At 36.5% G+C, this 14,200-nt stretch overlaps 1 protein-coding gene across 5 annotated transcripts in view; it reads right to left on the bottom strand.

Moving 5' to 3' along the window:
• The window catches only part of TBCK (TBC1 domain containing kinase), a 115,356-nt gene that overhangs the window by 73,457 nt on the left and 27,699 nt on the right, over positions 1-14,200 (bottom strand). For all 5 annotated transcript variants that reach the window (XR_008233233.1, XM_052775011.1, XM_052775019.1 and 2 more), the window contains 8 exons: positions 9,035-9,149; positions 7,390-7,463; positions 6,151-6,292; positions 4,829-4,889; positions 3,700-3,761; positions 2,857-2,918; positions 2,012-2,160; positions 871-1,009 (listed from right to left, as the gene is read on the bottom strand). Coding sequence is in view for 4 of the 5 variants with exons in the window: in XM_052775011.1 (XP_052630971.1) it covers positions 871-1,009; positions 2,012-2,160; positions 2,857-2,918; positions 3,700-3,761; positions 4,829-4,889; positions 6,151-6,292; positions 7,390-7,463; positions 9,035-9,149 (804 nt within the window). In the remaining variant the exon portion in view is untranslated. The remainder of the gene's footprint in view (positions 1-870; positions 1,010-2,011; positions 2,161-2,856; positions 2,919-3,699; positions 3,762-4,828; positions 4,890-6,150; positions 6,293-7,389; positions 7,464-9,034; positions 9,150-14,200) is intronic.

Here is a 14,200-nt window from a genome sequence, read left to right as displayed (position 1 = left end):
GCTAACATTCTCAGTATCACTTAGAAAACGGAGTCAGATTGCATTGTTGAAATTAACACCTCATCTTCAAGATAGGTAGTATGACGAAAAATGTTTTCCCCCTCATAATTCAAAACCACATCCATTCACCTCTGAGTACAGAAATAGGCAAACCCTCAAAATCTCACAGTAATTTTGCCACCAAAATACCACTTAAAAGCTAATTCCACCTTTTTTGCCAAGATATTGCATTCTGGCTGTACACTGACTTCATGTGTTTTAAAAACCCAGAACCAGCAAATTGATCTATATGGACACATAATTATGCTTACTAAGAACAGACTGTGGGATTAAAACATGAATATACTACACAAAATTGCAATGTGCACAGCAGTAAGATAAAAGCATTAATGACTAAAATGTTGTTACAGAATTATAAGTCATAAAACTAAGCATTTTACAAAAAAGTAATCAGCTGATCTGCTGAATAATTGGGTTGACCATAAAGGGAATTCAGAATAGGAGAATTTGCTACAGAACATATTAATTAAATTACAGTTACAAATATGCTGTTGAAGCATAGTGAGACATTTTTACTAAAACTTAATGCTATTGGAAAGTGTGCTAAATTTAGGGACTTCCAGTTCAGTATTTTCCACTTCACCTACATTTCTTCAAATTTCAGAAAGTGAAGTGCAGCTAGGCAACAGATATAAGGCATTCAATTAATGCCTTTAAATGGGTGACATGACTTCCTGCTGTTCAAGAATGCCATTTTCAACATTTTTCACATATACAGGTCTTGAAACGAAAAACCAAACCAAAATGTTCTCTCAGAATCACTGGCCTTCATCCATCTTACTTTCCCTTAAAGTGCCTCTCTTTCCTTACTTGGGAAGTGTGCAGACAGGTGGCTTTGATCGAATGATTTCCTTGTTGACAAGTTCTTTCTCCAAGTCTCCTCCAGCCAAACACCAGAGATAATAAACCTCTTCAATTGATCTTTCTGCTAGGTAATCACTATCTTCATCTATTAGGAGAAACCACATAAAAATGAGTTACAGCTTTTTAGGCAGCTTGTATTTCTTCCTACCACTCTAAACACATATTGTTGAAAAAAAAAAAAATTCTTATGCTTGAAAGGTCCTAGATCTTTATGTGAAGTCAGAGGAAAACTGTTCTTCCCTTTGCAAGTGCCCTTTAGGTAGATTTAAGGAAAGAGCAGATGAGCAGAAGTCAGAAAAAAAGCAAGTATTTCTGCAGTTTGCCTTGGTGCCAGAAAATAGAACCAATCAGATAAATACATCAAAGTGTGGACTTTTGCTTCCTGTGTGTCTTTTAAAAAAAAACAAACAAACCCTATTTTGTACACAACACAGTGTTAAGAGTAAAAATAAGAAACTAGTGATTCATACTGAATAGTTATCTATCTTCCCTTCACATACCATACCCATACTAACAAGGTATAAAATCTTAGTCTCCAAAAATTGTACAATGAGTTTTTCTAAACATGTAGAAATCTCTGAGTTCATCAGAAAAAGTTTGAAGACTTAAGAGTGGTAACAATTTCAGCATACTGTAGCTTTAAACTTAGAAATGTCACCTTTTATTCTAGAATGTGACCTCTTTCACAAGGATTTAGTTTTCCAATACTTCCAAAAAATCATCTCATGCTATGATCCAGCAGAACCTCATTACCAATTCACAACACAATTTAGTGAAACAAACTACCTTGTACATGCAGATGTCCAAATTCTAAAGGCAAAAGATGATATTGATATTCCAAGCTGGACTTGAACACTAATGATAACTATTTATTACCTGAGGTTGAAGCACAAAATCAAGATGCCCTCCTTTGACTTGCACACTTCTCTCAAAACATGTTTGCATATATCTCTGCCCATTAAACAACTTATTACAAGAATGCAGTATTGTAACATTTAATAGTTTCTCTCCAGCAAAGTATTCAAAGAAAACATGAAAACATTTTCCTTCCCCCTCCAATGACATTCATCACACTACACGCTTTTACCTTTACATAATTGACTTATGTCTTCAGGAAGCGTTAAATTAGCACACCTTGGAGAAGATGAGAACAGACCAGCAGGTTTGTGGAAGAGAGGATATACTGAGGATACTTCACTGAACAAACTGTCATGCAGCAGTTCCTCTGGAGTTGGCCTTGAATTAAGAGAGTAAAACATTAAGAGTAAATTGTTTCCAAAAATATTACATTTCAGTAAGAAATGTCCCCAGTAAAAAATATTAGCAAGTTATTTTAAATTATATTGGATTTCAGAAATTTTAATAGCAAAAATGTCTACCAATTTTGTTCAATTCATGATGCACAACACACCATGCAGTCTATTTACAGCCCAAGTTCAGATCTCACCCTCATTTAATGTTCACAGCAACTATTTTATTAATTCCCCTTTAATTCCACTAAGTAAAGATGGAAAAATGAAAGTGCAAAGCCTTGATTAAAGAATAAAAGCATACTTGTTTTTCAGAAGAAAGCTGTGGCAGACTGACATAATGAAAAAGTACTCTAAAAGAAGAGATGTGAAGAAAGCAGCCCTAATTCTGGCTACAACAGAGCTATAGTAACCACCACCAACTTCCGGACCTGGAATCAGTAAAAGCTGTGAACTTAGAACTACAAATGCCCTCAAAATATTCAGATTCAATCTCAAGGTTTTGCACACTTGACTTCCACCTCCCCTCAATTCTTCTCCTTTAAACATTGAAAAGCAATAAAACAAAGAATTTCTTATAGGTAGCACAAATCATCAGTATTCCACAGAAGGTTCAGCAACAAGTCTTCTAATTTCATAGTATCCCAGCAGAGTTTACTAGGCATTTGGACTGAATACTTGCCTCTGAGAAGGCTGGAATGTAAGGCATTTCTTCAGTAGAGCTATGATATTTTCAGAAAGGTCCTGGAACATAAGAAAAATATGGAGGAGGTCTGCTTATTACTGTCTTAATTCAGCAAGCCAATTAGCTCTTACTTAACTTTTAACATACAGGCTATTTCTTTGAGGGCAATAAATTTCACACCTACACATATGAGGCTAGCTGTGTCAGACCAAAATGCTGGGAAAGTAATTCTTCTCACCCCCCAACCCTGCATTTGCTTTGGGGAAAAAATAAACTGAAAAATTTGCAATGTATGCAGCTTTTTATTTTTATGTTTTAATTCAGATATTCTGTATCCAGCTTGAAACAATGCAGTACCTGGGAACTCCCTTCTGCTAATAGTTGGAATCCTTTTACACAATGTCTCAAAATATACAGACACTACAATTCAGTGATTAATTTTGGGGGTGGGGAGGAATTGAACTGTATAAGCCTACACTATCAGAATGTGTAAAGTGGACCAAATAGAAGACTAAATCTCTAGAAGAAAAATACTTAACTCCCAACACTTTAAAGAAAATGTATAACTTATTAAACTATACAGAGAGCATTAACATTTACTGAGATTGACAGTAATTTTAGGAAAGAATGAATATTACCAGTACTGGCTATTTGAAGGGACCTTAGATATATAGTTTGGACTTCAAAATTTTCCCTCATACTGTAATCCATCAAGTGACCAAATAAGTTAAAAAAAAAAAAAAAATATATATGTGAAATACTATGCAGCAATAATAAAATAATAAGGATTGATATAATCTTGGATAAGACAGCATGGAAGAGCAAACTAGTTCCACAAACCTTAATAATATCAAGACAACCATGTTCTTCAGCCAATACAGTTACAATATCATCTACGCAGCCTTTGAAAAACAGAACAATAAAAAGTTAAGTGATACCAATTAAAGAGGCTATCAGATAAAACCCCACCCCAATAAAAAGCACTTAACTTTGGCTTTTTATTGACGTTGCCACATCATTTGAAAGTAAATTCTCAAAATTAGAAATGAAAATTATTATTATCGCCTATGCAGACAGAAAATTGAAGCCTAAGAAAGTAAAGTAGCACATCTAATTTAACAGTGAACATCTTTTTGCAGGCTTAGTAAATCCAGAGTGTCAGGTTCTGACAAATAAATTTAAACAGTCTTGCCACTTATTAAAAAAAAAAACAACCAAAAAACCCTGAAAGAACTTAAGAATAACTCCATATAGAAGCTCAAAGTAATTTTCATTTTGTTGCTACTTGCAGATAATACTAGCAGTATTTTGTAACTTGTTTTCAACACATTATTGAGACAATAATTCTCAAGTCAGGACATCAATGTTTTTCAGTGGATAAAGGTTACCAATAACTTGCATTCAACTTGAAGGGCACTGAAATGCTTCAGAAAGCTAAGAAATCACTTACCAAACAGTCAGAATTTTAGTACCCAAGCACTAAGTGCTGAACGAAAAAGATGTCTCTGCTGACAGTAACTAACAGTATTACTATTTGCTCTGGATAATAACAACTTCCTGATAAAGCTTCAAATTGCAAATTCATGTCCTTCCCCTCCCCGTGTTTTATACATAAACCCCACAAGAAATCAAGTTTTAAAAGCCACAGAATAGTCCCACTTCCAGACTCATTTACACTAAGAAAAAATTCCACGTCTATGGTAATGTTTTATAGTTTGTAGGTGAAGCCAGAAACAAAAGCCTGGATCCAGTAATACGCTTCTCAGCCCTCTTTTTATTTTCTGTCTTCCTATTTGCATCCTGCTTCTCCCTGCTTAGGATTTGGTGTACAAGCACTGCTAGTACAGGAATAGTTTTCTTTCGTGTCATACAATTACTAACTCGTTTCAGAAACAAGCTGACTAGTCTGTAAAGCTGTAATTCTAGAACTGCTTGGAAACGTAAAAACCCCTGATTTTGTGCTACTTACCTAACATAATTATAAATTTCAATCTTTCTGCTATCTCCAAACTCTGGAATATTTTTCTCCCCTAAATAAATAACAAAAATCAAATTAACAGTTGAATGCTACTACATACAAATATTTAAATAGCATACACACCCATCTATATAAAAAGACAGTGAAATAAGCTTCTACACATGAGTTTTAGATTTTGGAAAACTCTCTGTTAGAACAGAAAACATTATTTACCCCAACTATAGCAGAAACACTTTCATGCCATCAAAAAGAAAAAAATGTATCATTTATAACATCTCTTAACTGGAACAAATGCAAAACGAAAAAAACATATGCAAAACAAAGCCCCAGGCTTCCTTAGCAATCCTGCAGTTTTATTATTAATTCAGTAATAGGCTTTCAAAACCTGTACTTTTTCCAATGTGAGCATGAACAAAGGTAATTAATTACTAAACATGGTAGTCATCATAGCTTGTATTATTGTATTAGTGCTTTTGAAAAGTCATCTGAAAGCCCCTTTAAAGGTGTTTCAAAAAATATTATTGCATTTTTAATAAAATGTACTTTTTCAAAAGAATAATGACCTATGAACACTATGCAAATTTACAGAAGAGCAGAATATGCAAAAGATGACTATATTTCCAATGTCCTGATCTAATCACTACATCAGACAGGTTCTCGACCATGTAACTGTCTGACAGTTATCTTATATAATGAGGCTAAATATCAACATTGAGGTATTTGCTAGATCATACCTCCCTATAGAACGTTGCTGTCTTTGAATGAAAGAATCCCAGTTTAACATATACAAATAGTAAAGATTATGCTGTCATAATTTATTTCAACTTCTAGAGTCAAATAAGCATCTTCCAAATAAACCCTTAGTTCTGTACAGCTCTTTAAACTCTGGCAATAAGGCGGATTCCTCCCTTCTTTTCCTCTCCATGGAACTTTATTAGTTTCTCATCCTTTCCAAGGAGAATGAGGGCATAACAGCAATGGGTATTTCATGCTTAAAAGCACAATTAAAACAAATTATCTAGAGAAACTTCTTGGTTCAGAAGCTGTTCCTTGCTAAGAATTTGATCATGCAATGACATAATTGTGGCTTAACAGGCAGCTGCCCTTCATGCTTAACACATACACTCATACCAAGCCAATACGCATCCTACTACTTGAACCACCACCAATACCATCCAGGTAGGAATGCTAACATATTCTGATATTTGGACTCAGGTGATGGGCAAAGTGTCTTAACCCCATACTCAAGAGCAATCAACTTAATGTAATTATTCCCCAAGAGTCACAATCAAGAGAATTATCCTCTTACTTACCATGCAAAGCTCAAATAATATCATACCAAGAGACCACAGATCTGATTTAGGGCCAGAAGGCAGAGGCTTCTCACACTGAGTATGATCACTTGGTTTGACTATTCCTTGTGCAATTACTTCAGGTGCCAGATAGGACGGGTACCTAGAAAGATGGACCAACATTAAATAATATCTCGTCTGTCCAAAAAACCTACATTTCAGTTACAGTAATCAAAATAATTTTGCATTCTGAGAAACTAAAATTCATAGCAATGCAGATTGTTCTATTTTATTCAGTCAAAATCTACACATTGCAGCAAAGTTTCACTCCAACTGCAAAATACATAGTGCCTACTACATAAAAGGTCAAATCTTAATCACTAGCTCTGTCTTTTTGTGAGAGGAATTAATAGCAGCATTCAAAATAGTACATCTACATATCTCGAAGAAAACATATATTGAGTTTCAGCACTAGTACATTAAATAAATGTATCCTAGACCCACATTTGGGGTTAGTGGCAGTATTCCCCTCCATTGACAGTGTTCCCATCAAATAACTTCTGAATTTGTTAAAAAAGTAAAAGGTGTTGAGGACATATTCTACCTGCTGCTAGATCATTTTGAAGTAACATTATCTCTTTTTCTGTCAACAATTCATTATAATACTTAAAAAAAATAATATCTGAAATCACCTTTTGAAGGGAAACATCATTACTTCTTTTGGGCATGCCTTTAAGAACCAGCTCAGTATTTCAATTGTAAACAACATGACACCTCAAAAAACCAAAAAGTGGCAAGGAAACACTGCAACAAAGCATGTCACTTTGGCTAGACAGTAAGATCACTTGAAAATAAATCACAAAATGATAAAGAGACAAGAGACCTACAGTGGTGTGCAACAGCGAAGCACTGATTGTGCTTTTTCCTAAATTTGAAATTAGATTATATCTCCAGAATACAAGTCACAGGCAACTACTAGCATTTGACGCAAATCTAGGCAATAAGGACAGATATGACATAGTTGCAGTAACACCCTTGCCTGGTACCCATTCTCTGTCTTTCATGTCAGATGATAACTCTTCAGCAACATTATCAGAAGCTTCTGTGTAAGTGGTATATGCAACAGATACAAATTAAAACAGCAACCTATAAGGGCTCTGTGCGTATAACACATTTTTGAAGGTGATTCCTCAAAACGTAAAGATATTTCCTGAAAAAATACATCCCTCATATATTTGTATTGTGTAGTTACATCCTTACCCTATAGGAAAATCAACATCAACACCTTGAGCAGTCATATGGTACAGTCCAAATTTAGCCAACTTCACATGTCCCTGAAAAGGAAAAAATAAACAATCAAGAGCAGCAGAATCTGACATTGGAAGAATCTGTGTTTAAGTTTAAAAAAAAAAAATCATTTCAAGTTGTATTAGCTGTCAGAAAACAAATACCTATAAAAAGTCACCCTCTTACATTTTTGTCTCATCTATTATGCAGAACACCACTGCAAGTTAATAAGGTACTTATTTCTAATGTTTTTACTTTCCAAGAGCATTAAATAATCACCTTATTTGGAACACACAAGAAAATCAGAACTTTGTAAGTTACAGTATATTTTCGGTAAATTAAAAAGGCTTACGTACTCTATTGAACATTTTTCCTGTTTGAACACTGTTCAAAATCCTATTTGAATCCTAGAACTTCCTAAGCATCACCACCATTCCCTCACCTTTTCCATTTACCCAGCCTTGCTCCTCCAGTCCTTCCCATCAACTCATTACTATTTTGCTCTCCTGAACTGTATCAACACATATTTCAAACAAACAAGTTTCCCAGGTGCTTGCTTTTATTCTGTGGAAGCAGAGAGTTAACACCAAAACAATACAAAATAGGCATGGAAGTTAAAATGAGGTGGTTTCTGCTGGATTTTGAATTATACTCAGCCACCCTGCAGATGGTACAACAGTGAAGGCTACATCAGCAAGCTATTCAAAGTGCAGGGGAAAAGTTTAGAAGTTTATGGTCTCATGGCCCCCTTCTGTTCTTTTACTGATTTTAGGAATATCTTAAAATCCTGAAGTACTTTTGCTTGTTAGACCATTATTATGGTCTTCATTTGTTTACAAGTATATAAAAAAGTGTTCCTTCCTTCCTTCTTCCTCTTTTGTTTCTGCCTTGCAAAGAGAGAATCTAGCTATTCTATCTAAACTGAGTAAGAAGGGTAAGGAGAGAGAACTTATGCAGACAGGCTAAGTTGTTTAGCTGTCAGTTCAGGTGAAGTGACTGCTCTGAGTACAACAGCAGCTATTAATTTCTCTCAGCTTTTATGAGGAGAACCTGTATTCCACACTGCCAACTCAACAGTCTTTGACAAAAGACTTGACAGACACTGGAATTTTAATAATTTAACATGAACAAAAAAGTATGTTGATATCTTAGAAGTAAAAGTCAAGTATTAGATTACCAAGAAACACAGGAAATATTATTAACAGCTAATTAACCGGAAGAAGTATTTTCCTATTCAAACAGCTAGGAAGGTTTTGCAACTAATTACAATGACAACAAGTAGACTTAGATTACCACCTTAAGAAGAAAAGGGTGAAAAAAGTGGTTTGGGATAAAAGAAAATGGGAAAAGAAAAAAACAAAATCTAAAATACATTTGAAATTTAGGAAATGGGGGAAAACTGTCATTTAAAAAAAAAAAAAAAAAAAAAACACCACCAAACAAAACCCCCACAACACCACAAACCAAACAAAACTGACACCTTTCCAGAAATGCAATTTTTTCCCCATCAGAGGGGCTGTGACTGCCCAGTCTCCATATATGACATGGCATGCTACTTGTTGGCAAGAGGAAAGAACAAAAAACAAACAAAAATATAGATTTATTCCTGCAGCTGTACCTTTCGATCCAAAAGAATATTGCAAGGGGAGAGCGCTCGGTGGACCATTCCATGTTTGTTCATATATTGCAACCCTTGCAAAACCTCATATGCTATGCATAAGATCCTTGAAGAACTGGAAAAAAAAAAAAGTGAAAGAACACGTTGTACTGAATGTTTCCCTTTTTAATTTGTAAAAATGTAGAGTGTTCCACAGCTATTCCAAACACAAGTGAGACATTTACAATTCCAGAACAGTTTAAGGGATCAACATTGAATATGGTAAGATATGTTCAGTACCATACACAGCTCCTCAAAACCTCACAGCTAGGTTTCTTCACCCTGAACTGGTCCTTAAAAACAGCAGAAAATTGTGACAAAGTATAAAATATTCTCTGTGATAGAAACTATGAGATATACCTCAACTAATCGGGAAAAAAAATCCCAACCCTCCTTTATTTTTATTTGTTCTTCCTAAGTCTGCTGTTGATGTTCATAGAAAAGTTCAACTGAATAAAAGTTCTTGAAACTCAGATGTTAACTGGAGCTTATCTAGAAGATAGTACAGAGGCACGGCTAGGTCACACCTATAGTCTTCAGACATCTCAACATCTAAAACAAGAAACAAAAGAAAGGACAGAAAGCTTTATTTTCAGCACATTTTGTTTTACAAACTTGGAAGCATCAACCTTACTGTCTTTGGAAAGAAATTATGAAGTTTACCATCCAAACCATTCTGACATAACTATATGTTTTGACTAAAGTTATCATTTACTATAAGAACTGATAGCCCTAAAGAGCAGTTTCCGTGAACAAGTGAACAGGAATTTGTACATAGACCACCAGTATTAGGCTTTCAAAGTGCACCCAAAATAAGAACAAAAGGCACAGATCTAATGTCACCCAGAGAGATTCCTTTTAACTTTTTACCCTCCTCATTTCCCGATCACTCCCCCTCAGAGCACATTTCAGGTCTGTTTGGCAACTTTATCTCTGAAGACTCTGGTTTAAAAAATGTCCAGAAAACAAAGCACACCTACTTATAAAGGCCCAACTTTACATTCCCCTTTTTTTTATTTCATTGTTAAAGAATAACATACAATAGCATTCTGGACAAGGCTCACCACCTTCTCTTGCTTATTAAAAATTTGTGCAACAGCAAAATGAGGGGGACCATAACAGACTGGGGAGAGTGACAAGCCAACTAGGTGACTAAACACCAAAATTAATTTCTTTATTAAAACTCTATTAGCTGCTATTCATACCTGATGGAATGCCAAAAATTTGTCACAAGAGTTAACAGCTACATTTTGACAAAAGCCACAATTCCAACAAATTCTGAGACTAGGGCAACACAGAAATACTGAAAAGAGCTGTTTCAATAATAGTCTAAGGCCACCATTACGTTACCTTACACGGAGCTATTCTCTAGACTGTAACCTTTTTCCTAGAAGGAGAGCTCTGTACTACTTTACACTAGTTGTGAATATACGCTTTTAAGTTAAAATTTAAGCACAAAGGCAATCTATTCTAACATATGTCCACACTGCTGTATCTTAAATAATAGCATTTGGAAGTGATTCTCGAGGTCTTAGCAATTCAACCAAAACCACATGGCTAACCACAAAACCAAAACAAAACCCCACAACTATCTTGCTCCTCCCTCACTGGCACTTTTTCTTCCCCATCCCTCCCGCACCCAAGTTACATATTACACCACAGCACCAGACACCACTAGCTGTGTAGTGTTTCCTCCCAGTCATTCTTGGGCTGAGATATAACTGTGGTAAAAGATTTACCTTACAAGCCTTCAGCTTCCCTGTATAGTTTCTTGCCTGCAATGCAAATATTAACGATAATGGTTGCAAACAGAATCCTCTCTCTCACTTTTTGCACAGCTTTGCAAAACAAGACATGAAAAATAAATAATGGAGAATTCAGGTTTCCAGTAAGGAAAAAAATTGCATATGAACAATTAGTACATCACAAGGTATTTTAGCCTTAAAAGTGTTTCTTTGTATTAAAAAATAAAAGTAACTATGAAGTGCAATGTTGTGGCCGTTGTGCCCGAGGCGTGCAGTGTGCTCTGATGGCACTAGGGGGCCTCAGCCACCCATTTATTCTCCGCTGTTCTCTTGCAATTCATAAAAATAGAACCGGGGCAAATGCCTGAAAATACTGCTTTTGGATTCTTTGCTCTTTAAGATAAATCCTCCATGGTGTTACAACGAACAGCAACACATGAATGATAGGTATCGTTCATTGCACATAATTCTTAGTGTCCTTGAGCTCTTGATGCCACCCTGCTGGGCGGAAGTGTTCAGTCAGGTACCTCACCCTCAAGCTGAAGCATGTACACCACCTCCTCAGGAGCGAAGGAACTCTGTGTAACAACCTCTTCATAGTGCTGTTGCACATTATCTAGTTCTTATTTCATTTATTAGGTAAAACACACTGTGGTTATTACCCATGAGATTTGCATTTAATTGCAAAGGGCCTAACACCACCACTCATTGCTGTTATCAAGCACAAGAGATCTCCTTGCTTTAAACTCCCCAAGGCCAAGTTTAACAGCAGTCCCTTGCCTCACTGGAGAAGACTACCAAGGCTATCCCCTTGCTTCAGTGGGGCTCAGCTCTCTCCCAGTTTCTACAGGCACTGTCAACACTGCAGCATTGCAATGGGGTTCTGCAAGTGCAGAAGGGTCACTCATGAAACTGCTTCGAAGCTTCAGGTGAAGTTGACCTTCAAAAAAAACCCCAACACAAACAGAAAAAGAAAACACAGACTAAGCGATGAGGACATTTACAATACCAAATGTTGGTGGCGAGGTCTGAGCAGATTCAAAAACTTTTTCCCTGATTATATGGAAGCCTGTTCTTCAATAGACTAGCTAGTGTTGGACTATGATAGATGTAAAGGAGTAGTTTAGCCTCTGGGGCTCTCGAACTGCAGAGGTTTCAGCACCCTCCTTTAACAGGAGCTGGGGGGAAAAAACACCAGCAAAAGCACTAGAAACAACACAGGAGAAAATGAGGCAAAATGGAGGCGTGGCAGGTTTGACACCAACCATGCTACACCACTGACCTAATGAGAGCCATAATAACAGTTGCATGGCATGAAATACCCTGTTCACCTCATCAGCTGATGATCATGGTTGCGACTTTAAACTATTGGGAAACAAATCATTCCACTGCTCAAGGCAGATACAGCAGGAGGCAGTAAGTAAAAGCACAAAAGTGTGAGATACTCTTCAACAACTGGCAGATCTGAAGGGGCACTAATCTTCAGTTTCCCAGCTCTCCTAACAAGACTTGTTTTAAGGTTCTTTTCCTCTCCACCAGTGGGAGAAAGAGAGAAGCAACAGGAGTTTCTCTGCAAAAGGAACACTTCACAGACAGAAAAAAAAGCATGATCTCTCTACAACTACCAGCACATTTTCAAGGAACAGGCTTCATTTTAATCCTCAGTCTGGATACCAAGAAATCTACTGAGCTGCAGCCTACTCAGCTAGGCTTTTGAAAAGCCGTTCTCCAAGTGAAAGGATTGCACACTGATGTAAAATCAAACTACTTGAATTTAATCATTGCCTGCTTTTTTCCTGGTTTGGAGAAGAAATGTAGCCATAAAAAGGGGCTTCATTCTGGAAATGAAGAATTAAAAGAATATAAGGATTAAAACCAATACCAGGTTTAGGTCTGTACCTTGAATGTACAGAACCGAGTAAAGGAAGCACAAAGGATAACTGAATTCCTCCCTCAAATTAATCTGGGGGGGGGGGGGGGGGGTGTAGGGCGGGAAATAAAAGTCTCCGCAAGTTGATATGAGCAAGTTCAGCCAACAGTACAAAACCAGCATGGTTAAGAGAGACATGTGCATGGTATTTGTGGGTGGAGAGAGAAGGGAAGACAACTTAAAAACCCACAAAAATGAGGATTGTTTTATTACCTCCAGAATTTGTCAGACCAAAAGCTATACCAGACAAATGACTAATTTCCACACTGTAATAGTACACAGGTGGCTGCATTGTGCCTTCACAAAAAACATTAACTTTTCCACTTAGCAGTCAGCCTGATCTCCAGCCTGTTGAATTCATACTGTTAAGGATACAAAGCCATTTTCTGGAGTTTACTTCAGGAATAATGAACCTAACTTGTCAGGAAACAGATGTTTTCGCAGAGCTTCAATGTCTTGTGATGCTGCAAATACACCAATGAAGTAATCTGATTGCTTAGGACACTTTTGTCACTTTTTAGATTCAGAAAAAAAAAAAAAAAAAAAGAATCTTCTCTGTGTGCCCATTACAATCTTCCATCTGACTGAGAACAGCTTCTGGGCCAGGGTGAAAAGGAAAAGTTGCACTAGAAGAAATTGGCACATTGAGAGTCTTACCTTTCTTCAAAAGGATCAGATATGAACCAACAGAGAGGGGAGAAAGAGGGATTTATCAGCAACCAAGTAAAGATAATAAGCCCCTAAAATAATTAGTGGAATGGAGAGCTAAGAGTGAGCATACTCACCCACTAGTGACAGAGCAGTACCTTGGAACAAACATCTAGGGAGAATTGCCCAAGCCACAGGTCAACATAAACACAAGATCAAACAAAAATGTTGGAAACACATTTAGAAATTAGAAAGTTTATCACAGAAAGGTGGAATTCTGAATTCTTGCTAAAAAGCCACCAACAATATTACTTATGTATTATTCAGTTTGAATGGTTAGTTATTAACAACTTACTTGTGATTCTTAATGGGAACAATAATGCAGCTGCTTGCAGAAGCAGGAAGCTGGACTCCAAGATAGGATGTTCTAGGAACAAACAACTTTCTGCAAATGATTATTTCCATTTTAGGTAAAATTACTCATCTTCCAAACTGTACAAATGCTCATACTAGCTCAGACCAAAAACTATTTGAGACAACTATCCTGTTTCCCAAAAAGGTGACCAGCAGATGCCTAGAAGAGAAGTAATACAGAGCAAGCATATATGAAAAGTTCCCTCATATTTTCCTGGCTTCCAACCTCTTTAATTCAAGCTTGCTTCTGGGTAAAAGAAAAAAAAAGAAAAAAAAATTTTGCCTCCTGAGCATCGCAACTGATAATGTCAGAACATAAAGTAACTCCTGCAAGCCTCAACAGCTCTCACACCAGGACACCCATTATCCCAAGTCTTTAATCCATGTTCA

The sequence above is a fragment of the Harpia harpyja genome, chromosome 2 (assembly GCF_026419915.1).
Source record: "Harpia harpyja isolate bHarHar1 chromosome 2, bHarHar1 primary haplotype, whole genome shotgun sequence".
Taxonomy (NCBI): Eukaryota; Metazoa; Chordata; class Aves; order Accipitriformes; family Accipitridae; genus Harpia; species Harpia harpyja.
This window is presented reverse-complemented; position numbering and strand designations above follow the sequence as displayed.